This window comes from Hippocampus bargibanti, linkage group LG17 (genome assembly GCF_051943395.1).
Source record: "Hippocampus bargibanti isolate YZ-2025 linkage group LG17, ASM5194339v1, whole genome shotgun sequence".
In the NCBI taxonomy this organism is placed as follows: domain Eukaryota; kingdom Metazoa; phylum Chordata; class Actinopteri; order Syngnathiformes; family Syngnathidae; genus Hippocampus; species Hippocampus bargibanti.
Window position 1 is genome coordinate 11,819,937 of NC_142750.1, and position 27,764 is coordinate 11,847,700.

At 41.4% G+C, this 27,764-nt stretch overlaps 1 protein-coding gene across 2 annotated transcripts; it reads right to left on the reverse strand.

Moving 5' to 3' along the window:
* Positions 1 to 9,258: 9,258 nt before the first annotated feature.
* On the reverse strand, positions 9,259 to 22,350 carry nptx2a (neuronal pentraxin 2a). Of its 2 annotated transcripts, none has more exons than XM_089018409.1 (5): positions 21,586 to 22,350; positions 16,974 to 17,217; positions 14,749 to 14,993; positions 13,005 to 13,184; positions 9,259 to 11,256 (listed from the first exon to the last, which is right to left on the reverse strand). In XM_089018409.1, the coding sequence occupies exons 1-5, from the start codon at positions 22,045 to 22,047 to the stop codon at positions 11,029 to 11,031; spliced, it is 1,359 nt and encodes a 452-aa protein (XP_088874535.1). In that variant the 5' UTR covers positions 22,048 to 22,350; the 3' UTR covers positions 9,259 to 11,028. The 2 variants fall into 2 exon arrangements, with proteins under 2 accessions (XP_088874535.1, XP_088874534.1); XM_089018408.1 differs by having other exon boundaries at positions 9,260 to 11,256; positions 16,974 to 17,220.
* Between the last annotated feature and the right edge of the window lie 5,414 nt (positions 22,351 to 27,764).

Consider the following 27,764-nt stretch of genomic DNA (forward strand, 5'->3'; position numbering starts at 1 on the left):
TGCAGATAACATTTCGTGTCGTGTAACCCAACATAGCAGCTGCAGCTAACGTTGGCCTAGTGTTAACTGCAAGTACTGATGCTATTTTATTTTGTTCTAACGAGATATGCGTTTGCATCTTCGTCGTTGCATGTCGTCTTCCATCGCCATGTTTGAGAATTTGTGAGATTTTAAGGATTGTGATTGCATGAAATAGTGTGACTGCAATTAACGAAACAAATACTACCTACCCACTTGCTCTTGATGCAGAAAACTTGCACAGCGTTAGTTCTGCTCTGACTTTATTTCTAGAAACGGGACCAGAGATGTTTTTGCTGTTGTGCTATTGGGTTGTAAAAACAAACAAACAAACAAACAAACAAACAAACAAACAAACAAACAAACAAACAAACAAACAAACAATTATTTATTAACTTTTCATGTGTACTCATCCAAAGCAGATTCAATGTGAATGAAGATGTGGACATTTCAACATAGCACATTTTACAGCTATAATTGTAATCCTGTCACACAGAAATATTTTTTAATAGCCTATCAAATGACAATTCTGATAATGGCCTATGCCTGCATCAAAATCTTGCTAACAGTTTTCAAATATGCTCATAAAAAGTTCTGGAGGTCATTATACTCATTCAGATTAAGCAATTTAATAAGGCATTGACCTTGATTGGAAAAAAGTATTTGTGTTGATATTGGCAATACTTAGTGAACTGCAAATATCTTTATTTTTAAAAACGTTGACAACATTTGCAGCTGCAACAAAGCATTTGACAGGAAATCTAACATAAAATAGAATTATCTCTACATCTAATTCCAAATCAAATACAACATGTGGAAAATAAGGTCCTATTCTGATGACGTTGTTTTCTGCACTCGGAGAAGGAGTAATGATCAACAACTGGTGAATTCAAGCTGCTCACTATGAGTTTCAAAACAAATACAACGTGATGCAATCTGGAGTGGAACATTGCACGCTGGCATATTTGCCGAGGCCCAGCACGGACCGATTGCACCGCTTGTCCAAACTGTGCGAGCTACAGGATTTATAACCTCTCTGCCATCGTTGTGCGCCCCCTATCGGCTTGCTGCTTCCATACATTTTGTCCCAACATCTGAGCAACTTTCACCAGAAAAGAAAAGGACCATTTTCTTTACAGTACATTTTCAGGCCGAAGCTCTTTCGCATGCTGCGGCATTGGACAACAAAGCTCACTCGAGAATATGTCTCTTTATCCTTGAGAAGGAGAAAGAAATGCTAAATGGTTCTGTATCGAGAGTTTACAACCAATCACATCAAGATGTAGCCAAGGACATTCTGTAAATGCTTCCTATTCAAAAAGTTTTCTCTCCAATTCTCTTTGTACAACTTTCAGACTGTGTTTCATAACACATGAAGTCACATGAAGTGGCGCGGTAAAAAAAAAAAAATCACTGAAAATATACAAATGCTATTTGGATCCAAACAGAAACTGGAGAATGCGTGGGACGAACTTTTTAGCCAAACACAATGAGCAGGTGACTAACTTTCACTAAGCAGGACTTTTGAATCGAGTTCTCCTATACAGTGATACCTCGATTTACGAACCCGTTGACTTACAAACTTTTCAGTTGACAAACGTTAAATTTATGAAAATTTTACCTTGGCATACAAACTATTTTTCGGGATACACACGGAACTCCCACAATGAGTAATATGTCGTTTGCGAACGAGCCAGTTCTCCTTACAAGAAAATGGCAGCCGACTTGTTTTGGTCCTCTATTCCCCGCCCTCAGTCGTCAGTTAAAGCCACGTGATTGGTAAAGAACGCAGCAGTGAGGGGAGGTGGTTTAAACATTAAAGAGACAGGCAGACGACAGAGAGAGAGTGACAAAATGGATGGAAAACAGTGACATTTGGACTCATTTCAACTTTGATAGTTCAAAGGCAGAGTGTAGACTTTAAGGTTAAAATTCCCATCAATCAGGCTCCACAAATAACACGCACAAGCCATCTGTACACTTGATGCAAAAAGCTCCCAACCCAGCTAAACAGAACACAATTGATGAGGAACTAGGTCAAATTATCGCAGAGAAAACACCTACAAGGGATCATTCCTCAAGATGGTGAAAGAAGAAGTCTACGTTCCTGATCCACTCCATTCCATCAAGCCATCAACGACCATCACAAAGGTAAATAAAACCACTTTATTATACAGTACAGTTTATTTCTTTAATTCTAATACATGGCACATGGCGTAGTTGTCATGCTTAGAAAATTAGAAAGTAGAAAATAATGTTTTATGGGGACTTGGGAACGGATTATTCTCATTTTAATGGTTTCCTATGGGGAATTATTTTTGGGATACACACCTTTCTCCTTACACACTCTTTCTGGGAACCAATTAAGTTCGTAAGCCAAGGTGTCACTGTACTTAGTCAACACGATCTGCATCTGGTGTTACGTTCCTTTTTATTTATTTATTTATTTATTTATTTATTTATTTATTTAGATTAAGCGCTGTCTGTTTTACTTTTACTTTTTAAAAAATGTTATTTCACAATTAGATAAACCATATCTGGTCTTTGCCTCCTACTGCTTGGTTTGCATTTAGGTACTAAATAGGTGCATGAGAAATTCGGAAATCATAACATCATTTGCTTAAAAAAAGCAGTAAGACAATTTGAAATGAGCCGTTCACTTTTTCTCCACTGAATATGTTTGCCGATGTCTGCAGAGTAAATGACTAAAGCTCCTCTTCTCGTTGCAAAAGTACCGTAAATGGAACATTAGTTCTTTTTTTTCTTTAATTTTATTGTGGATTGCATAACTGCTGACTCTGCTATTCAGGTGTTCTTCTTGATTGTTCTGAGAACAGCACAGCATGGTTCCATTTGTACAGCGCACTTCTAAAGAGTAAAATATATCCATAGATTTCATTTCATACTCACACCTTTGGTGATAAATTATCCTCAGGCCTCAAAGCTCAATTTGCGTTGACCACAAATGAGTAGAACAGTGATGCTCTGAATGTGGTTATACTTGGGCTCCCTGTAGTGGCACATGAAAAAAGACTGAATTTAATGATTTTCCACTTAGAACATTTGCTGGATGGAGTGCGTCATTGCCCCACTTGGCTCTGATGCAAATAAATCAAAGACTTGCTTGCTTGATGTTGATAAATATTTTGTCCAAATCATTCCAACATGTTATTTGATATGTCATGACTGCTTGTACTGTATTTACAGTGAATATAATCCAAATTGACCCGTGGTACATGAATAACTGTATAATAGATGCCATATAAAAAACATCTTTTAAATAGTCCTGCTCGTCCCACACACTTCAAACACATCTAACTTATTCAAAGGCACATGTTCATACTTGGTTTCTCGCACAGTTCTTCACAAGCTGTTTAATTTGCCACTTTTAGTGGGTTGACTGTCAAACGAAACCCAAAACAAAGACAACCGTGCATCGTAGCCTCTCAGTTTGTTAGCGTCATAGTATTGGCTAGTTACTAGCCAATCATAGTTTGCAAAAACTGCTCTGATCACAAGTCGCTATTGGCAAGAACATACTGGCCAGAGATAGCACACTATATCTGTAGCGAGCTGCATAAGCAAATATATTGTGTTGATTTAATTTCGGTTTTGTCAACCCACAATGGCTAAAGGAGAAGAAAGGGATTTGGTTGCAGATATACTGTTAAAGCCATTTTCAAGGCGACTCAAGAAATGATGGACGTCATTATGAAAGGTTGGTCAGTTATTTCCTGGCTAATGGTACCCTCTAGTGGACTTATAGTAAATCACACCTCACTGTTTTCAGTCTGGATTGTTTCAGACCTAGAACTACTGAAGGCCAAGCGATGGGTTCAAGTCTTTGTTTTTCTTTTTTGGATTTCTTTTTGGTGAAGAGAAAACCTGGCTGACTTTTTCAGCTGTCACTTTTGCCTTTTTCGGTTGTCTGTTATTACCTGGTGACGTGTCTTTAAAAAACCGCTGACTGGGTCGAGAAACCTTCAAAATAAGGCTTCACCGTCAACAGGGACAAGGATGTTAATATGCTCCCACACACCTGGCACAAATTATTTCAGTGGCCATGGATGGTTGAAGCGCACCTTTAAGAACCTTATTTTGAAAGTTTTCTTGACCAGGAGAACTGTTTTCTCAGATGATGGGCTGTAGCGTAATTTTCCACTCGAACCGTCAGACAGGTAAGAGACTCCCCTCCCAAAAAATGCACCATTGTCAGGAGAAAAGAAAAACAGATTATCTAATATTGATAATCTAACCATAAGTAGATTGATTATCTAACCATAAGTAGACAAGATTGCCTAAAATACCCTGCATACAAGAATCCATCTGAGTACCTGGTGCCGTTAGCATGAATGTTGATCCCCATCAATCCTTTCTTTCCGAGATGCACATTTTCAATCAAACTAAATTGCGACGGCCACAGGTTTTTGTAGGCATACAACGTGAGCTGTCACTTTTACGCAAAAGCAGCCCGGGGGACCTTGAAGATGCTTCTCATAGGCACAAACACAGGCGTACAAACGTGCTTATTTACGTCAGCACAAAGCGCTGAAATACTTTGGCTTTGTGATCACGACACCTCACTAATCCGACACGTTCTGCACCGTGTTTCAATGTTGCTGACAGATGGTCACTAATAAATCTTTGTCAACGGAGTTGCTTATATGCGTTGTTGAATGTGTTCTTCTCTTATATAGCTGTGCGGGTCTCTGCGAGTTGCGTGTGTGTCTGAGTCCGAATGGTTCTGCCCCGTGAATACCCCCAATCTCTCTGTCCCACGCTGACTACTTATATACCCTTGGCCTGCGTGGGAATGAGTCAGGCTCACTTGAAAGACATCAAAGACATCATAGGGTTTAAAGGCGCACTTCCGCGTGACGCCAGAGGGCTCCCCTCCTGGATCCGAAATCGGTGAAAGCGATGGAGGAAAAATAAAGAAACAAAAATCGTTCGGCGACACGGGGAGGCCAGGCACGATGACGGTCGATCACGAGGCATGGCGGGCGTCGGTGGGGAGGTGGCCGAGGAAGTTTTGGTGGTGGCTGAAGTCGTTGTACGGGAGCACGGCACGACTTGCTTGACTCCACGCCATGATCAAGTTCTGGGATACATCTACGTGTCACTTGCCTGGGAGATCTGACAACGAACCTACTTACGATTAAAGAGAAACACACTCCAGTCATTTTCACTGTTTTTATCATTTTCATTCAAATTCCAAGACCCACAGAATCTTGAGTTTTAGGACGACAAAAACATTCTATGCAGCGTAAGAAACCTTAGACAACCGGTGTTAAAGATATGTCCCGGGAGACAAATCCGGCCCGCCACATCATTTTTTTCGGCCAGCGAAAGCAAATCAAACTCGATTCCATGATGCTTGCTAAAATCTTAACCAACATTTCACATTTTTGGATGTAAACCACAGTAACAGTCATTATTCTTGACTTCAGATTTGAAAACTAGTTATTCATTAATTTGTTGTGCGCTCTATATGTAATATGTGCAGGGGATTAAATATTCTAATGGCTTCCCAAAAATTCCTAACGGCCCTAGAGAGGAAACCACAACTACAATGGGGCCCGCGGCAAAAAAATGACTTTGACACCCCTGCTTTAGACTCTCTTCTTTCATCAGGAAAAAAAACAGCTGATTCCTAAATTATATGTGTCTGGCGTTATATGCGCTTGGAATGAGGGTGGCTGTCCAAAATAAAATGCAATACATACATATCGGTTCCTATAGCGCTTTAACAACAGTTGAAGCTGTAACAAAGTGCTAACATGGACAAAAGGCAAATACTGCCTCCCCCACACCCCCGCGAAAGGGAAAAACATTGCCAGAGGTCTGACCAGCGCTTTATTGGAACCTAACAACCTGAACAAATTCGGGAATGGTTCTCCACGGCATATTTTCGATTCCCAAATAAATTCGGCAATGCAGTGAATGAGTTAAGTGCAATGATTGATGAGGCGTCACGATCAGACAGGATATTCATACGAGTGGGAATTCCGGAAACATCCACGAGAAACATCCTTTCCCATAATCTGACTTCGCTGAAAGACATTTTAGCTGATCTTTGGCTTTTTCTTACCACTCAGTGCTCACACATCAAGCAGCAGTTATATAATAAAAAAAACAACAAAAAAAGTTTGTCGACCAAATAAGTCAGGTTGAAGACCCACGCTTGTCCACACGCAACGAGCTGACAAGGCTGTTTGTAAGCGTGATGACACTTGTTGTTCCTCTTCAGTGAGATACAGCTTCCTGGCAGAGCTGGTTCCCGAAGCGCTGGAACACAAATTTACTGCATCTTATGTGAGCAACCTTGAATGTTGAGTGGAGCGACTGGCGTGACTGCTTCGAATGTAGTCGCCACTTGGCATCTGTAATGTTGCAAATGACTTTGCACACATAGGTGATTACTATCTTGCCATTTGCAACACCCTGTGATACACAGGTGTCCAAGTCAAGGCCATGGGGCCAAATATGCCCGGCACATCATTTTATTCGGTCCGTGAAAGCGAATCAAGCAGATCTAGTGCCATGATGCTTGCTTAAGTCCGAAGCAAAATTTTAAATTGTCCATTGTAAACCACACTAACAGTCATTACTCTCTGGAATGACCTGCCACTGAACATTGGGCTAGCCCCCTCGCTGCTCATCTTTAAAACCCACCTTAAAACTCACTTGTACTCTTTGGCATTCGACTCAGCATGATTCAGACTTGATATTGCCTTGACTCCCTTGTGCTTTCTACTTTCTTTGTGACTGCTTTATTTCTTGTATATAATAGCTGTCCATGTTAAGTGCTTTGTTCCAGCTTCAGCTGTTGTTAAAGCGCTATATAAATCAATATGTATTGTATTGTATTGTATTGTATTGTATTGTTCTTGACTTCACATTTGAAAACTAGTTAATATTGAGTGTCTGGAGAAAAATTGTAAAAAGAAACGCTGACCGTAGCTCAGTGTCTCCTTGGAAACGCTGGAGAAATTGTTCTGCAGCTCCACTCCACTCCAGCATCGTTTTCCTTTAGAATTTGATTTCTTCCGTGCTTCAAAGGAATGTCTAAAAACGTCAGCCAAAAAAAAAACAATAGCCCAGTTTCACTCAATGTTTTATGCTATGTTTAGCCAACTTTGAATCAGGCGATTTTATTCTGTCCGAATGACCTCTAGCGAGAGAGTGAAGTTTTTTTGGGGGGGCATCAGATACAAGTTTATTTATTTATTTATTTATTTATTTGTTTATTTATTCATCTACACATTATTTATTTCTTGTTTGTTGGTTTTATGTTAATTTATTTTATGTATTTCATGTTATTTTTAATATAGCAGTGCCGTGGATCTTGGACCCTTGTGCTCTTACTGTATGTGATGTGTTCCTCCCATCCTACGCAGGCCAGGCACAGATGCTTATTTGGCCATCTGTCACTTGTTGTAACAAATGCTCATTTGTTATGAGCCGGTCACAAACTCAAACCGTGCTCCGTTCTCATCCACTTGCAGTGTGTTCTAAGCAAAACTAATAAACCATACGTTTTTGCCTTAACCAAAGAAGGATGGACTTAGCAAGGACATGAAGTCCATATGCATAAATAGTAAGCAGCCACGGAGGTTCTATAAATAGTGAACAGATGAATGTTCCAAAAAAAAATGGCTTTACAGCTTTAGATCCGTTTCCGGGTGAGGGTCACATGATCCGCTCATGGCAGCAGAGAGCAGGACTTAATCACGTGTGTGTGTGTGTGTGTGTGTGTGTGTGTGTGTGTGTGTGTGTGTGTGTGTGTGTGTGTGTGTGTGTGTGTGTGCGTGTGTGTGTGTGCGTGCAGACGTGTGTTTGCAGGGAGAGTGGGTCAATGGGAGGGTGGCTTCCTCTCCTGGGTCGGAAACACTGGCTGCTGGTGATTTTGTTAGCAGCAGTGGATGAACTAGATAATACACTTAGCATAGCCCCTGTGTGTGTGTGGGGGGGCGGGGCGGAATTGGTGGATGAGGGCGGGGGCTGTTATTATCAAATTTTTGATTGCACAAAGATAAAAGGATCACTGCCATTCATGTCACATGTCTGCCGTATAATTGTGTTTGGGGAAAAGGAGGGGATGGAGTAGTGACCCTTCAGTTGACATCAGATAATGAAATGATAACGAATAGCGAAGTGCCTTCTAATTTGGTGCCACCCTTTAGCAACTTGCTCCACCTTACCAGTCTCTGTAGAGCGCATTAGGAAAGCAAATCAGGACTGCGGATGCGTTCGCTACAGATGTCAAGTCAAGTGTTCTTGTAGAATCCAAATCAAGACAGACGAGATGAAGATGTGAATTAGCACTCCGTAACATTGTACTTTAACATAATATATTAACTCATTTACTGCCATTCCCGAATTTATTCAGGAATTGAAAATCTGACGTGGACCGTCATTCCTGAGTTTTTTTTTTTCCTTACAGGGGGATAAAGCGCCGGTCAGACCTCTGGCAATGTTTTTATCCCTTCCACAAAGGGGCAGCATTTGTCTTTTGTACAGCCGCCCCCACTTGCACTTCAGATAACTCCTGATCCATATAATTAAGGAATTACAGTAAAGTCTCGTTATATCGATATCGGATATATCGATAGTCCCGGTTATATCGATACTATTTCTATGCACACACGGAGAAAATTACATGCAAACAGGGTCGGATATATCGATAGTCCCGGTTATATTGATATTTTTTCAGACTCCCTTGAATATCGATATAACGAGACTTTACTGTAATATCTTTTTTTCCGAAGAAAGAAGAGAGTCCAAGGTTTCCTCGGCTGCATTATATGTTTATGTAGTGCTAAAACTTTTTTTGTGTGTGTGAAAATGACAAAAACCCTGGCACTGGAGTGGACACATTTTAGCACGTCTGGCAGTGAATGAGTTAAAGGACAACCGACGCTTCCGGACAAGTGTGTCCATAATTTATAAAATCACTTCAAATGACTTCTACTGAGCGTATTTTACAAAGATTCCAACCTATATAGCTATATTTTACATTTTAAGATTCTGACGCTGTATATTCCGGAAGTCTTGTTTTCGAGTTGATGACGTTACGTCACAAAAAAATAAAATAACAAATGATATGAAAACACAAAGACACAGACAATCATTCAATCTTAAGCACTTTCTGCACCCTCTTTGTTGTATGAAATAGTTCTAGATGAAAGCGGTGGCGCTTGAATTCTACCCCCTGTTACACCAGATGTGCACATTTGATTTTTAGTTGCTCATACTTTTTGACGTGACCTTGGGCGACGCCGCAGAATGCTCTTGAGTACTCGAAGAGCTGCCAACAGGAGCTTTGCGCCGAATCATCTCGCGCAGTCACTCTTCTGACATGGACTCGGATGGAAATGCGCTGACAAGATGGCAACAGCCCTGCGGTGAATATTTCATTTGATAAACAATGTTTTAAACATGCGCTGTGGTGGAAGAAAGCAACAAAATTGAGCTATACACTGATTTGCTGTGGCGACCCCTTGAAGGGAAAAGCCGAAAGGAAAAGAAGAAGAAAGATTGATGCAAAGATTTTTAACAAATAAAATCCAAGCGAAAAGGGTGACCTGTCATTCAGCTCTTTTGAGTTTTTTGACATTTGTGCAAATACTACGTTCAATCCCGAAAAGATACACCTAATAAAGCAATAGGATTTTTTTTTTCCTCTAGAGAAAAAAATAAGATTTTCGAAAAAGGCAATTTGTTCCACTCAGATGAATTTCTATTGAGCAAAAATGAAGAACAGAAAGAGGCAGGAAAAAGTGTTCGGGCAACGAAACAATCTCGCATGATTTTACATTGAAGCGTGACAAACAAAATGAAGGGCAAATCCTGAAACCCATCATCAAGTGCCTGAACAACAACAACATTCTGTGCTGTCTGGTACGATAAGGTTCAAATTGTGCTGAGACACGAAAAAAAAAAACAAAAAACAAAACATGTCGCTTCACTGCCAGGTTGTAGCCAGTTCTGGGCAGCTGTTGGCTATTCGCTATTAACCTGAGCGAAAGCGTCCAGAAAAAGATGTTTGGAAGATGGCAGCTGCTCAAGAAGCAGAGAGGTATTAAGCATAGATTTACAAGAATGAAAACATCCTCTGTCGCTGTTAATCTCTGGTAGTGTAACGCACAAGACATTCACTTACGCAATAATCCACACCAGGACTTGTTTTGAATGCACATATACACCCTGCGGACGAAACGAAGGCATGCATTGTCTTTCTTTGACTTGCGCTCTTTGCTCGCCTTCATGCATTATTTCACCGATCAGCCGCGGTGCGATGCTTCACAATAGAAACAATGCCACCAACTCCTCAATGCCTTCCTTTCGTTGGTAGGTTCTTCAAAAGTGTGCACCGTGGCACCATCTTACTCGGTCGGGACTCATGTTTGCACAACACTTAAAAGCCGGCTGGAACGAAACACTCACGCATGTGAACAGTGCAGCATTGTCAGCGTAAGGAATTCATGATAAATCAAACAAGAGTAGAGAAAACGCACAGGGGCCTGATTTACTAAGATCCAAAATATCGGGCACTCAGTTGTGGGGTTGACGCTGACAAAGATTGTACTTATTTTCAGATCATACGTGCTAAACTGCCCGGTCAGATGACTTTGACACCCTTGGCCTGAGCTAAATGATCAATATACAAATATTTCGTCCAAGGACGGGCAAATGAAACATACGACAGCCATTGTAGCCTTTCGGTAGATATTGTCCTGGTAGTAGATCAGGTTTAACAATAGTTTGTGTGAATTTGCATGTAGAAATCAGTAAATCAGGCCTCATATGTCAACGTCATTGTATCTTCTTCATGTGGGTATGAGTGCAAAGTCTTCTCTACATTTAAGACTGCATGAACACACGTTTAAGCCAACAGAGGTGAATCTTTGAGTGACCACACAATATTGATAAGCCTGTCGCCCTTGCTTTTGAACAATAAACAAGAATTATTGGCTTTTTTTTTTTCAATTCAACCGACTCCTCACTTTAGGAATTAAACGCACGGTCCTCGCATATCTCCAGAGGAGCTTTGGTCGCCCCGCCGAATACTTCCACATTGGCATCTATCCAAGGGACCACATTGCCAGGCATATATGCCGAGCAATTAGCCAGTCCTACGATGTCCAGGGGGCGCAGTACTCGGTCCCACATGTTGAACTGGCTCAGCTCACCGACGAAGGCCTGGGTGGCGTCGAAACGACCTCCAACGATGTCCTTTGCAGAAGGAGAAGCATGTGTTGAGAGGTGGCATGATGCAAGCTTAGGAAAACGTCATCAGACTTTAATTCATATGACTGAATTCCCTTTGCTTTTTTTTTCTTTCATTAAACTAATCGCAACATTCGATTTATTTTGAATCGCTACAGGTTTTGTCTGTGTGGATATTTTTTTGCTGTGGAATTCTTGTGGAATTTGAATTACACATTCCGAGTGGAGCTCAGAGCTGTCTCCTAGGAAAATAGCACACCCACAATTTATTTTAAATTGAGCTTGGAACAATGTGAATGAATGCACATCATGCATCTTAAAATGTTGATTTTCATTCTGATTTTGGGTACAAAATTAACTCATTCACTGCCATTCAGGAATTTATTCGGGAATTGAAAATATGACAGCGGCATTGACAAATTATTATTATTTTTTTTTAGTTTTTTTTTCTTCCTTGGGCAACGATAAAACGCTTGGCCTGATCTCTGGAAATGTTTTTTTTCCCTCCATTTCCCTTTTATCCATGTTAGTGCTTTGTTCCAGCTGTTGTTAAATCGCTATATAAACCAATATGTATGTATTGCATTGTAATTTGGACAACCACCCTCATTTCAAGCTCATATAACTCCAGACCCATATAATTTAGGAAATAACTTTTCTTTCTGATGAAAGAAGAGAGTCTAAGGTCTCATACGCTGAATTGAATGTTAATGTAGTCCTAAAACGCAATATTCTATAGGTGCTGGAATTCAAGTAACAATGACAGAAACCCTGGCACTGGAGTGGACACATTTTTGCACACCGTCTTGGCCGTGTGCACAAATTTGAATTCGCTTTGTTTTTTTTTTATCCTGATTTTTTTTAATGCATCAAGCATCATCGCTCGAGATATGATTTTGTGACCTTGTGCCTGAATAATTATTTTTTTAATGAAATTGCAAATGCAGCATAGGTACTGGATTCAAATCCCGCTCCGGCCTCCCTATGTGGAGTTTACATGTTCTCCCCGCGCCCATGTGGGTTTCCTCTGGGTACTCTGGTTTCCTCTCATTCCCCGAAAATGTGCGTGGCAGCCTGAACGGACGCTCCAAATCAGTGAGTATGTCTCTGTGTGCCCTGCGATTGGCTGGCTACCGGTTCAGGGTGTCCCCCTGCTTACTGCCCAAATACGACTGAAATGAGCTCCAACACCCTCTGCGACCCTTGTGAGGATAAAGCGAAACGGAAAATGAATGAATGGAAATTACGATTTCACGGATCACGCTTTGACTGTTCTTGTTTTTCATTATATTCTCCTCCAGCATTGCGCTCTCAAACTGAATCCCAATCTATGCGGCCATCTCCCTTTCCAGCCAAACAACATCCAATCGGAAAAGACTTCTCACTCCAGATTATTAAAGCCAATTAGTCATCCCCTTTACCCGCTAATGAAATGACATCATGCTTACATCTTTGCAGCTGATGGAGGACGCAACGCAATAGCGTGAGAAGAGTGACTTTATTCCTATCCCCTGAGCTCTAAATCCAGAAGGAAAAGGCCTTTTGCGATTTTAGTCATGCATTGAAAACACACACACACACACACACACACACACACACACACACACACACACACACACACACACACACACACACACACACACACACACACACACACACACACACACACACACACACACACACACACACACACACGCACACACACACATATATATATACGGAGTGTGCAATGTGTTCTCTTCTAAAGCTCTCACCTGCTCCTGGCCCAGTATGATCACCCCGCCAGATTTAATTGGGTGCCAGGGGGCCAGGTTGTCCCCGGTGCCGAGTCGCTCACCATCCTGGTAAGCCTCCCAGAAGCCGTCTCTAGTTGTCCAGGTAATGCAGATGTGGTGCCAGCGCCCGTCACTCACCGAAAGAGGAAGCTGTGCCACCTGAATTTGAGTTTGTTAGGGGGGGGGGGGGGTGAAAATGTGTCAAGATGAGAGATTTGAGCTTAATTGCGGTACCAGTAACAAGTATGGCAATTAAAAGACCTTGCTGGGGAAGAGGTTGAGGCTTCAAAAGACGGCGCCCAAATTCTCTCGATGAGTCGCCCGTATAAAATATACATGACCCAGGTAACGCAGTAAAGCAAAGACATGAAGAAACGTTCAAAGCAGTCAACCTGCCGGCATCAAAACTGTATCCTGATGCTTTGCTGACGAGATGAAAGCGAAACGACGCCCTCACGGCGTGACATCACGACCCGTTGAGAATCGCGCAACACCAGAAGTGATCTCTTTATTAGCATTTCCAAAGAATGACTTCACACCCGGTGATTCTGGTTCATCCATTTATCTGCTATCATGTCTTCTTCAGGTCATGGATGACTTTGGTCAAAAGTTGGGGTATATGCTGCACTGGTCACCAACCAACAACATGCAGGGCATGTCGAAAAAAATGACAGCGATATTCATACAATAGCTTTTACTGAACTGTAATATCATACCACACAAAAGACAGGAAAAAAATTGCCCAGCGTTTTATTTAGATGTCCTTTGCTTAGTTTTCAGCTATATGGAAGGATTTGTCATTCTTGGTCTTGTCTTGGTCTCAGACTGATTTTCCATTAGAGACCCCCATAGCATCAGGGTTAGTAGATACAGACGTTCCCCTACTTACGAGCATTCGAGTTATGAACAACGGTACATACGAACATTTTTTGTAGTAACATATGTAGTATTCCCTCCAGATCTACATGTACATATCTTTATAGGGCATATATTTTATTAAATGTTTATTTTTCAGTCCAAACCAATACAGGTTACTTATACAAGCCTTAAATATATGTATATAAGCCTTAAACATACATTTCATACAAAATTTAGCACTGAAGCAACTTACGAATGAATTCACTTGACGTACGACCGTTCGGAAACGTATCTCGATCGTATGTTGGGGAGTGTTTGTATCTACAAGATGCTACCAAAGTACTCATTTAGCCCAAATGAAACTCCTCAACTCACTTGGGGTCGCTTCCGCAGCTCTAAGACAAGCACAAAACAATTTTCATCCCTAAAAATATATGTAGTACATCTAGGCCAAAGTAACAGTCTAGTTTGGCTGCATGAAAGGATCCCCGGAAACCCGGAATGACAAAATTTGCCAGATTAGCATTTACAGGAAGGAAAACACAAAGCAGATGCCCTTAAATCAGCACAGCAAATCTCCAGCGAATTACTGTTTTTAGGCAGCCAATGCGGAATGTGGGTCAGTCGCATGAAATGTTCATAAGATGCTAATTAAATAATCATCGCTTGAAGGTCAGAGATTCTTCTTTATTGCTCTTGTGTTCAGAGGTACGTACGGGTGCGTTAAAACAAGCGTACCGACACGCTTTTAATGAGCATCGCCACGGTCCTTAGCATCATCACATCCGCAGGGGTTTCAATAATCGTGACCCAATAAGAAGGCTTCATTTCCCCCCTCTCTGAGAAAACAACAGACCGAGCCTACCTTGTCATTAACCAGCAGCTCAATGGGATTGTTCCCCCATTCGATCAGCACAATCTCATTGGCCTGGCCCGGCACGCCGTACGAGAAGGGGGTTCCAATCCCGGGACTGGCACTGGATTTGAGCCACATGCATACGGTGAAGGCGTACATTTCAGGGAGGCTTTTCTTGATGCGTCCGTACAGGTAGTTGGTGCGCAGAGAGAGGGACACCTTGAAATCCTCTGGTGACTTGAAGGCGTTGTTATCTGGAGACGAATTGGCTCCGATTAGGGAAGTGCGAAAACGCATGGTAACTTTTTTCAGGTGGACGTGATTCGACCTTTTGAAGTTGTTTCGTGTCCCTTTGCTTTGGCCACAACTCGCTGCTCTCTGACGAGCAATTAAATAGCAAAATTTTACAAGATTGTGGCAACAGAATGAAAATATTTCAATATCTTGGTACAAAACGGTCGCAGATTCACACCCTTTGAACAGATGTAATCCCCGCACTGTTGGATTGTGATTTTGACAAATGCTTTATTTTGACAGATACACGCGCAAACCCGCCCCCCCCCAAAAAATCTACTTCACAACATCAGCGCACTTAAGTATTCAGTCTGCACCGTAGCCTAGCGGATTCTAAAATGTTGACTTGTTAAAATGGGAAAAATCAAATTTACACGAGTTAAGAATTTAAAAGACACGGAAAGTAAGTACGAAATATGGTCGATATAAATGCTTGACTGAGCATGATTGGAACGGACACGGAGGCTCATTCGTGAGAAATGAGAATAAAACAGGGAGCATATGAGTTACCCTTCAAAATATGGTACTTGTGATCTTGCTGCAGAAAAATATGTTGCATATTTTAGTAGGAGTGAGTCGCAATTGGAAACGATGCCACTGTCTTCAAAAGAAAAAAAAGTGTTTTCTTCCCCCCGTTGCTGAGACAAAATGAAACTTGACATTCATTTTGTTTCGAGTGGATGTTTTACGTAGTCACCTGCTTTAATTTGGAGAAATTGCTTTGACTGAATCAATCAATCAAGACTCGGATGCTCTACAGCCTATCGAGGCACACAGAATACAATGATAACAGTTTTCTAAAGATGTGTGCTTGTCTGCCACAGCAATATGTCAATTTTATAATCTCATTTTAAAATAAATGAATGGCCTTGCAGCATGCCCATTGTCTAGGCCTACAGCAATGGTGTCAAAGTCAAGGCCCGGGGGCCAAATCTGGTCCCTGCATAATTTTATGAAACCCGCAAAACCAAATTAAGCATGTCAAGTACCATGACACTTGCTTGTCCAAACCAAAATTTCAAATTTTCATATGTACTCTATATTAACATGGTATTGCAAACATGTTCTCATTACCTAAACCGCTTATTACATAAATGTAAACAATGTTTAAGCGAATCACTATTCTTGACTAACACAGCTTTGAAATTGTCTTTCAACCCGTTCAGCCGTAGCGGTTCCATCCATCCATTCATCATATCAATCCATCAAATCCATCTATTGAATCCATCCATCAAATCAATCCATCCACCCACCCATCAATCCATCCATTCACCCATCCACCTTTCCATTCATCCACCCATCCATCCATCTATCAATCCATCAAATCCATCCATCCATCTATCCATCAAATCCAAATCCAAATCCACCCATCCATCCATTCACCCTTCCTTCCATCCATCCATCCAACAAATCCATCTATTACATCCATCCATCCATCCATCCATCCATACATACATACATACATACATACATACATACATCTATCAATCCATCAAATCCATCTATCAAATTCATCTATCCATCCATCCATCCATCATATCATCCATTGAATCCATCTATTGAATTCATCCATCAAATCAATCAATCCATCCACCCATCAATCCATCCATTCACCCAACTACCCTTCCATTCATCCACCCATACATCCATCTATCAATTTATCAAATCCATCCATCCATCCATCCATCCATCCATCCATCCATCCATCCATCCATCCATCCATCCATTCACCCATCCATCCATCCACCCATCTTCTGACTCACGGCAGTGAGAGCTTGAAAGTAGGTGACATGGAATACTTTTAAAAAGTGTATTTTAACTCATCTTTCGTCATCCACCATCATCACCTTCCACTTGCAGAAGCACTGACTAATTGCTGGAAAATGATCTCTAGCATTAATAGTGAGCAGTATTTTCACAGCACTGTCTGTCTCACTTACTTTTCTCCAGCTCCGTGATCCTCTCCAAAAGCGAGTTGAGCGCATTCTCAGTGCGTTGGTGATGGGCTGCCGTTTCGTTGTAAAGCTGGCTCTTTTCCTCCTCTAGCTCGGCCACCTTTCGCAGCAGATGCGTCTCCAGAAGTCCCAGACGCTGCCCAAGCAGCTCCCGCAGCTGCGACGGCAAAGGGGTCAGTGCCGGACCACTGCCAGATGACACGTTTATGCTGGGGAGTTGCAAACTCTGCTGCTGCAAAGCATAGGAAGGATAAAATAATAATAAAAAAAAATAGTAAAAATATTAATACATATGGATAAACAGTGTGCACCTGTGCCTGCTTGCTGATATATCGAACACCCGTGTGTGTGTATGCGTGTGAGTGTGTGAATGTGTGTCAATCCTTTCTTGCCGCTCTCAAATTTGCTTCTGCCGTAAACTGGCAATAAAGTTAAGTACAGTATTGTAAATTTCAGCTGTGCGCGCGCACGGCCTCAATTCATGTAAGTACGAGCCACATGTTGCAGGGATCGTCATAATCACCTGCGCAATTGTTCATTTCGTTTGGAAGCTGATGACCTTTGCCAGATTAATCCGGCAGCAAAATGTCATTTTGTATAGTTTTTATGAACACCACCGCAGTGGATGATTCACACTAAAATATTTGTGATTATCTGGTTGTCGTTAAAGATGCTTTATGATTCAAACTTTTTCAGCTATCTGTTTTTTAAATCATTCACTGCCATTCACAAATTTATTCGGGAATTGAATATATGAAGTAGAGCAAATTTGTCCGGGTTTTGTTTTTTCATGCGATAAAGCACTGGCCAGACCTCTGGCAATTTTTTTCTTTCCCACAAGTGGGCAGTATTTCCCTTTATTTCCATGTTAGCGCTTTGGTTCCAGCTTCAGCTGTTGTTACAGTGCTATATAAACCAATGTGTTTGTATCCATTGTATTTGGACAGCTTCCCTCTTTTCAAGCTCATATAACTCCAGATCCATATAATTTAGAAATTAACTCTTGGGTTTTGTTTTTTTTTTTTTTTTTGCGAGGGGTGCCGCTAAAGCACTGGTCATACCTCTGGCAATGTTTTTCCATCCCACGAAGGGGCAGCATTTGCCTTTTGTTCCACTTGCACCTCATATTACTCTAGACCCATATAATTTTGCAATTAACTCTTTTTATTTAACTAACTCTCAATTAACTCTAGTATCATCTCTATTTTTTTTGTTCTTTCTCATTTTTTTTCTGCAAGACTTCACTTCAACCACTTCTTTCCTTTTTGTTTTTGCATTACTACATTACGTCACTTTATATATGTCACTACCTCACTTTACATACTTCACTTACCTCACTTTACATACGACACTACCTCACTTTACATACGACACTACCTCACTTTACATTCAGAAATTACATGTATAGTCTGTTGTCAATTGTATGTCTTTTTTAGCCACGTTAGCCAACTATTAGTGTCTTGCATGCTGGGTCCGAGAAGACATTAATTTCATCTGTGCTGTATGTCATGCATATTAGCATATTTGACAATAAAGCTGACTTTGACTTTGACTTTGACTTTCTCTGATGAAAGAAGACAGTCTCAGGTTTCTGGATTGGACACTGGATTGAATTTTTATATAGTCCTAAAACTCAATATTCTGTGGGTCGTGGAATTCAAGTGACAATGACAAAATCTCTGGCACTGGAGTGGAGACATTTTTGCATGCCTGGCAGTGAATGAATTAGCATCCTATTTAACCCATATTTCAAACTCGAATGGTGTCTATGCGTGTCCAACTGCCATTCCTCCTAAGATTTCATTGAAATCCTATAAAATTTTCCCCAAGTCCCATCACTTCACCCTCCCGAGAGTTCACTTCCTCCGCATTACATTTTGCATTTTTAAAAGTGTGTGGACACAAGCTTTGATTGGCGAAAGGAGCCTCCTGTTCTCATCCGTCATTAAATCAAGCTGCGCTGTTTCGTCTGATGTATAAATGTAACAGAATATAGTATCCATTTTGCAGTGTGGAGTCGTGAAGAAGCATGTCCAGGCCGGCTGGAACGGCTAGAGAAAAATGTCAGGTGTCATGTGTGAGAGAAGGGTTTCAGCTAGGATGAAAGGAAAAGTGTATAAAACCGTGGTGAGACCAGCCATGATGTTTGGACTGGAGACAGTGCCACTGAAGAAAAGACAGGAAGCCGAGCTGAAGATGTTGAGGTTTTCTTTGGGAGTGAGCAGAGAGACCAGACTGAGATGGTTTGGACATGTCCAGAGGAGAATGACTATATCGGAAGAAGGATGCTGAGCCTTCAACTGCCAGGCAGGATACCGAGAGGAAGACCGAAGAGGAGGTTTATGGATGTTGTCAAAGAGGACGTGAAGTGAGCTAGTGTGTGAGATGAGGATCACAAAACCGGGTTAGATGGGGAACACACGTATTTGTTGTGGCAACCCCTGAAGATGCAGTGTAGTATCGGCTATCCTCGGTGGATAGCCGGGGGCCCTAAATGGCCCAACTGGATATCCCCATAGCAAGTTAGGATTCGAAGATATGATTAGTATTGGCTTTTATCAATGATCAAATGATGGAATGAACATACGCTTTAGACCAGGGGTGTCAAAGTAATTTTTTGCTGCGGGCCACATTGTAGTTATGGTTTCCTCTCGAGGGCCGTTATGAATTTGGGGAACCCATTACAATGTTTAAATCCCTTCAAATATTACATATAGAGCACACAGCAAATTAATGAATAACTCGTTTTCAAATCTGACTTGACTTTTATTGTGGTTAACATCCAAAAAATATGAAAATTTGGCTCAGATTTTAGCAATCATCATGGAATTTAACAAGTTTGATTTGCTTTCGCGGGCCGAAAAAAAATGATGTGGCGGGCCGGATTTGGCCCGCGGGCCTTGACTTTGACACCGGTGCTTTAGACAATGAAATGGTCAAAATGGTGGGAACATCCTGCGTAGTGTACACAAGTTAGTTGTTGTTAGCCTGTGCCTAGTAGGGAGCGGGGACTGGCAACTCATTTTGTATTACTATTGTTCGTTTGATATAGTTTGGTGATTAAAAAAACAAGTTCAGGGCAATTAAACAATATCGAAAACAAGAAATTGATCCATTCACCAAGCTTTTTGAAATGGATTGTTTTCCAAATTAAAAACGGATGTTTGCAAATGACTAGATCCACATTAATTAGAGAATGGTTACTTACACGAAGAAAAAATCGTAGTTTTAAGTGGAAAAACAATTCGTGATAATCAATTTCTTCATTAATTTCGAGACCTCCACAAAACAATTATTTAGAAAAAAAAACATCTGTACTCGCTAATGCATGGTTAGCCATTTTAACTCGGGAATTGAAAATATGACATTGAGCGCCATTCCCGAATTTGTTTGGGTTTTGTTTTTTCTTGTTTGGATTAGATTGGATTGGATTGGATTTTCCTTTATTAATCTTGCAGTGGAGACATTTCACATTTAACAGCAGCAAAGTGATGAAAGGTTGGTGTCAATAAAGTGCTGGCTATGGCCTCTGAACATGTTTTTCCCTTCCACAAGGGGGCACCATTTCCCTTTTTTTCATGTTAACGCTTTGTTCCAGCTTCGGCTGTTGTTAAAGCGCTATATAAACCAATATTTACAGTATGTATTGCATTGTATTTTGGACAGCCGCCCTCATTTCAAGCTCATATAGTTCCAAACCGATATAATGTAGGCATTAACTATTGTTTTCTGATGAAAGAAGAGAGTTGAAGGTTTCTAACACTGCATTGAATGGTTATGTAGTCCTAAAAGTCAATATTCTGTGGGTCCTGGAATTTGAGTGACAATGACAAAAACCCTGACGCTGGAGTTGACACATTTTTTCACATCGTCTGGCAGTGAATGAGGTAAGGTGTTTTTTTTACTCTTGCGAAAATTAATATTTGCAAGAATGGTCAGCAATTGCTATCCCCAGAAAACGCCATTAGAAAATAAATTGCAACAACGAGGTGTATATTCAGTCTAATTAAATGTTCCCAATGATTTACAAAATCAAAATTTGTGATTCATCAAAAATTGGGTCTTATTGGTGATATTGGTCGGCGAAACATTTTTGAACATTCTTAAGCTTTTTCTCCTTCCTGGGTTATTTTTTGTGTTATTAATATATTACGTATGAATCTTATTTTCAGTGGTCAATCATTCATGTATTCATATCAACCCACCACACAGGATGAATGTTTAGCTGGGTACCCTTATGCTAGCTACATGTACGTTAGCTTCATCGCAGATTTTAAGATAGCTGCATTTCTGAATGAAATGGTGTTTGTCTTGTTGTGCTCAGGGACTGTCCGGCAACCAGTCCGGGGTGTTATACATAGCCTCTCGCTCAAATTCAGTTGGGATGTGAACCATATAAAATATGGATGGGTACGTAGATAGCCCTGCTTAGTTCTTGTCCTTGATTCAGATGACTTGGTTTTGATCCATCAGTTGACAAAATTAAACGGCCTACATTGATTGTATTCAGTGTCAGGATTCTGGTGTGGAAAGGGGTGGGGTGTAGAATTTGATTTAGAAATGATTTTTCACATTTACGCACCGGCATGCGTCCTACCTCCAAGCTCTCCAAGCGCCCTTTCAGACTTTGCATGGTCTTCCCAAGCTGATTTATGGTCTCGGCAGGATCCCGCGGCAGGTCCCCCATGGTGTTCTTGCCGTACTCCTTCCTCCTGGAACCGTGTCCCCGCGTCTTGCCCGGCTGCGCCGAGTCGTCCGCCGCCGCCTCGCAACGCGCCAGCTTGGAGTTGAGCTCCTTGATGGTCCCCTGCTGACTGACGATGGTCTCCTTTTGCTGCAAGATCGTCTCACGGAGCCGGATGATGGTGTTGCGCAGCTCGTCCTCCCCGGGGCTGCTCATCTGCAAGCGGTTACCCGTCAGCGAGGAACCACAGCCGGGCTCGGCTCCCGGCGGGATGGCGTTGCAAATGAAGCGGCCACCTGTGGCTGTGGCCGCCGCTTCCTGCAGGCTTGCAGCCGAGCTGAGCAGGGAGCAGAGTGCGACCAGTTCGGCTAGCATTCTCCCTCACACTAATTCCGTGAATGAAAGCGTTGCGGGGAATACTCCTGCTACAAACAACTTTTACCCACAAACGCGCTCGCCCATTCAAGTGTTTGCTGAACTCAAAATATACGCGCACCAATCACAAAGCATGCCTCCACGTGCCCCGTTAAAAATGACCATTGTGTTCATTTAGAAATCTGCGGTATTTCCTTTGCAGGACAAGAAAAAAAAATAGACCAGGCTGTGAGATAAAAAAAAAAAGATCCAGAGAAGTTGCCAGCGTGTCTGCTCGCTCCGGCTTCACCAAGTGAGTGCCTGTGAACACAAAACCCAAACCCAACCAAACTGCGCAGGGAGGCGGATTATGATGAGGAGGATGGTGTGGAGGTGTGCGCGCACGTGCACGCGTGTGCAAGGGAAGGAGAGAGAGCGCGAACATGTTTGTATGCGTCCTTGCGCCATCACTGAGTCTCTCAATGGATTGCGGCCATGCTGGGGATTGCTTTCATTCACTTTTTACAAGTGAAGGAATGAACGGAACAGGATTGAACAAGTAGACAATAATTACTCTTCAAGGTTCCTGTTTCATCTTCCCTATCCATCTATCCATCTATGCATCCATCCATCCATCCATCCATCCATCCATCCATCCATCCATCCATCCATCCATCCATCCATCTATCCATCCATCCAGCCATCCATCCATCCATCCATCATAATCTCATATGATGTAATCTATCTTGCTGACAAACAAATTCGACCTGCAAATTCAATCCATCATTTTCTGTGATGGCAACAAATCGCAACAAAGAATGTTCAATGGAGGAAAAAAAAAAGATTTTCCGGTGTATGCAGGTGCCTATAAGTGAAGTAATATCGAGCGACAACAGGTCTCACAACTACTGTCAGCGGCCACCGACAACATTTCGCTTTGTAGAAGAAGTTGTGCGTAACCCCAGCCTCTATTGTAGCGCATTATAATGTGGTGTGCCTTATATTTGGAAAACATGCATATTTATACATTCTATTTTGATTTTTTTCATTAATTGAAGGTGCGCCTTATATAGTGATACCTCGGCTTATGAACGCCTTGGCTAACGAACTTTTCGGTTTACAAACGTTCAATTCACGATAATGTAATCTTGGCATACGAACTGTTTTTCGGGATACACACGGAGCGCCACAAGTGATGTGTCGTTCGCGAACGAGCCCGCTCTCCAAACAAGGAAATTGCAGCCAACTTTTTTTGTCCTCTATTCCCCGCCCCCAGTCTTCGGTTAAAGCCGCACGTGATTGGTCAAGAATGCAGCAGTGGGGGGGGGGGGGGTGGTTACAGAAACAAAGACCTGCACATATTAAATAGATATATACACGACAGAGAGAGAGTGAGAAAATGGATAGAAAACACTGTGAAATTTGGATTTGTTTCAACTTTAGAGACAGTTCAAAGGCAGTGTGGAGATTGCAAGGTTAAAATATCCCATCAATCAGGTTCCACAAATAACCTGCACAAGCCATCTGTATGTGAGATGGAAAAAGCTATTAACCCAGCTCAACAGAACACAATTGATGAGGAACTAGGTAAAATTATTGCAGAGAAAGCACGGCAACTTCACTCAGATATCGTCAAGAGGCAACCTAGAAGTTCGTCATCCATTGATGATTACAAGGCTCGCCACGTATGGTTTGAGAACTTTAAGCGTCGTCCAGGGATTCATAGTGTCATTCGTCATGGTGAGGCAGCCAGTTCTGATAAAGCTGCCAAAGCTTACAAGGAATCCTTCCTCAAGATGGTGGAAGAAGGCTACGTTCCTCATCAAGTGTGCTGATGAAACCAGCCACTCCATTCCATCAAGGCATCAACGACCATCACAAAGGTCAATAAAACGACTTTATTATAATGTACAGTTTATTTCTTTAATTACAATACCATAGCACATTTATTATGCATAAACTAAGGTACATGTTGTGTAGTTTTAAGGCTCACAAAATTAGAAAGTAGAAAATTGTGTTTTATGGGTACCTAGGAACGGATTATTCTAATTTTAAAGGTTTCTATGGGAAATTAATGTTTGGGATACACACTTTTTGCCTCACACACTCTCTCTGGGAACCAATTAAGTTCCTAAGCCATGGTATCATTGTATATTGAAAAAAGTTTGAAAATATATCATTCATTGGGGGCGCACCCCCAATGAATGATATATTTTCAAACTTTATTTATACTCCGGAAAATACAGTAATTCTTCCAAGACAAAGGAAGACACATTAGAGCTGTAATATTGTAATAACATGAAACTGTAATATTTTTGCTTACAGTTTTGATACTAGCTGCCCCGAGCACACGTTGAACACTTTATGAAGGACTCTGCTATTGTTCAGAGAGGACAGAATAAAATTTTATCGATAGCAGGCTTGTTGTCATGGGTATCATGCGTGTTATAGTATTGGAATATTTTTAAATATTTCATAAATATGAAAAATATGGGATTTCTGAAGACGGTTTTTTTTGTGTCTGCATTTGCCTCCCAACGCTTTTTACAATCCCGTTGCAAATCTGATTGTTTGCTTCAGGAGTGCTAAATAGACCGACTTCCACCCTACGTTTCTGAACTTGCCTTTAAATCACTTTTAAAAAGCAATTTGTCCTCCTTAGCGTCCTCGGATCCTGTATTAAAATTGGCCATTTGTGCTTTTTATTTTGTGGTTCTATTGCCTTATCGTAAACAGTTGTTTATTTCTTGCTTGTGCTTTATGTTATGATGCTACATTTTACCTTTTTATTGGAGTACGGCACTTTGGTCAACTTTGTTGTTCAGAGAAATATATTGGAATGGTGAGAAGGATATTTTAGAGGCCATTTCAGCACTTGTAGTCGTAAACATAATCTTTAGCGTTTGTTTTAATCCGGCTTTCGCCATTAGATAAGAGTTGCGCTCAGACCGCAGTATTTTGGGGGGTTGAGGGAGGAGTGAAGAACTTGTCAAATCTTTTTAATTGAAAGATCTTAGATTATGTACTGGTGAAAACTCCTCCTGTTTCTCGAAATGTGATTGCGCTGGGAATGTGGAATTATTTGATTTGGTTAGAAATGTCAACGCTTGGCACAGACGGTAATAAGGCTAATTTGTCTTGCTGTGAAGAATATTGCATTGAGTTTTGTTTGCGGCTAAGATCTTTCAACGAATGCGGAACGGGAATTTAAAAACACAAATTTTGTCAAAGATGTTGGCCAGCATTTTGAGTTTCCATCCATCCATCCATCCATCCATCCATCCATCCATCCATCCATCCATCCATCCATCCATCCATCATAATCTAATAAAATGTATGACAAGTGGGTGTCATTTGCCATCTAGGCATCCCTCCATCCACACATCCATCCATCCATCCATCCATTCATCCTGCCATTCTGCCATGCATCCATCCATCCATGCATCCATCCATCCTGCCATTCTGCCATCCATCCATCCATCCATCCATCCATCCATCCATCCATCCATCCACCCATCCATCCATCAATCCACCAAAATCTAATATGATATATGACAAGTGGGTGCCAAGTGGCTGCCATTTGCCATCCATCCATCCATCCATCCATCCATCCATCCATCCATCCATCCATCCATTTATCCATCCATTTATCCATCCATCCATCCAACCACTCAACCACCCACCTCAAATTTCACAGCCTTTTGCAAACCTCAAGCCTCTCGAGAACTAGAGCAAATAAAGCTGGAAATAATGAATGACTGCAAAACTATTCAAGCCCAAGGTAGACGCCAACTGGAATTTTGGCACTTCCATTGTCCATATCGACTTCCTGAAGATTTGCCTAGGGGCCTGAAAAAAAAACATCAAGGCTGTTGATGTCACCCCATCAGGGTCACCGTCTTGTATCTGGTGCAAGGATCCCACAGGCCAAATGTCCCCTGCAACGAATTTGTGGCGCACTTGGTGGCGCCTGGCTGCAAAAGGCCAGGAAAAGCCTGGAGAACATACATGAATAGTACCCCAAGAGACAGAGAGGGACAGACTATTGCTCTGGCAACCTTAACTGTGAATGTCTTCAGTTCAAGGACTCCTGAGAGGAAAGATGACATGGCCGACTTCAAAGTGGACGGCGTGGAGTTCTTTCCCTTTTATGCTGCAAGTGGTGAGCGCGAGGGTGAAGTTACTTCTACCTCTTAAATCCGCTTCAGTCGCAGGAGGGGGTTAGCAAATCTGCCGGGATTGAAAGCTTCGCCTTGCTTGACTTCTCCATCAAACGGAAAACACTTCAATGCAAGGAGTGCTCCACAAAATATACCACGAGCGACATTTACTTGACGGGTAAAAATTACATATGGAGCATCGATCTAGGTTTCTTGTGGCAATTTTCCAATCACGGCCAAACCTGTACATTTGGGGCTATGTACAGCCCAATGGAATATATACGGGTTTATACATTTTCTTTGTATTGATTTATCCAAATTATTTGACACTGCTGCACTTGTATTTACAAAAAATAAAAAAACATAAAATTTTCAGAGCACACAGCTGCCTAGTTTTCAAATTACCTCAGCGATATAGTTCCCAGCACATGGAATTTGTTGGTATGTGCACTGAATATGTCACTGTCCATAAGGGGATGCCACAAGGTTCTGTATTGGGTCCCCTTTCATTTGCCATTGATTATTCGTTCATATTATTTAGACTTTTGAAGTCTAAGGGTGTCTGATGCAAATTTGCATTTGTAGTCTGCCAACACTGTTATTTGGCGCTATTGATCAAGTTGTTGTCAGACTGTTGAGTCAATGGAGAAAGCTTTTGTCATAAATTTTGTCATAAATTCACCTGGTGGATAAAGCTACTCATAAAACGTTGACTTAAATGAATAAACGTCCACAGCAGTGTATGAGTTAATCGGCATATTTATCAGGAATGAAATTTTCCTGAGATACCAAGTTCAAGTGTTCATTCTATATTTTCAGTTCTCCACTGGTAAAAAAAGAATATTTTATAATGAACCCACATCGACGATTGAATCTGAATTCTATCTGCCTCCAGGTTTTTTTCTGCTTTTCTCAATTTTCAATCAATTCCGACCATACCTGGCAGAAATGTATCTCATGAAATTGAGCAGGTGTCCCAAATCAAGTGTCTTCTCAAGGCAAATACCTTCTATTTTGTGCACTGTCAGAAAAATCCATCTTTTAAGTTACTCGCCATACTCCGAAATGGATCTTCAAAATCCATCCGCTGTTCATATTCTTACTTATTGCAGATGGGCAGAACTGATTTAGTCAACAAGATCATTTCAGGCTGTTCTGAACATGCGTATTAGATTTATTCCAATCGGTCTGTGCATGTCAGGGGGCATTTGGAGGATTGTGTGTGTGTGTGAATACACATTGTCCACAAAACGTGACTGGAGTGTGTAATCCCCTGCTGACTCAGAGTCCAGTTGTATCATGAGCTGCTGAGAGAACGCGTGCATTTGACGAAACGGAGCATGGTTTCAAGCACAGGTGGGGAAAGTACTCACACGACGTACCTTGAGTACAATCCAGATAGTTGTGTAAAAAAAAAGACAAATTAGAGGCACTGATTGGTCCAGCAACAGCGGCCAAGGCGGAACAGAACATCAAAAGCCTGATTTTGCGTCATCCAATTCTCAACAGTAATTTAGTTATTTTACAGATGAGTATGAGAGTGAGTGAATACAAGTTACTATTAAAGATCACTTGTCT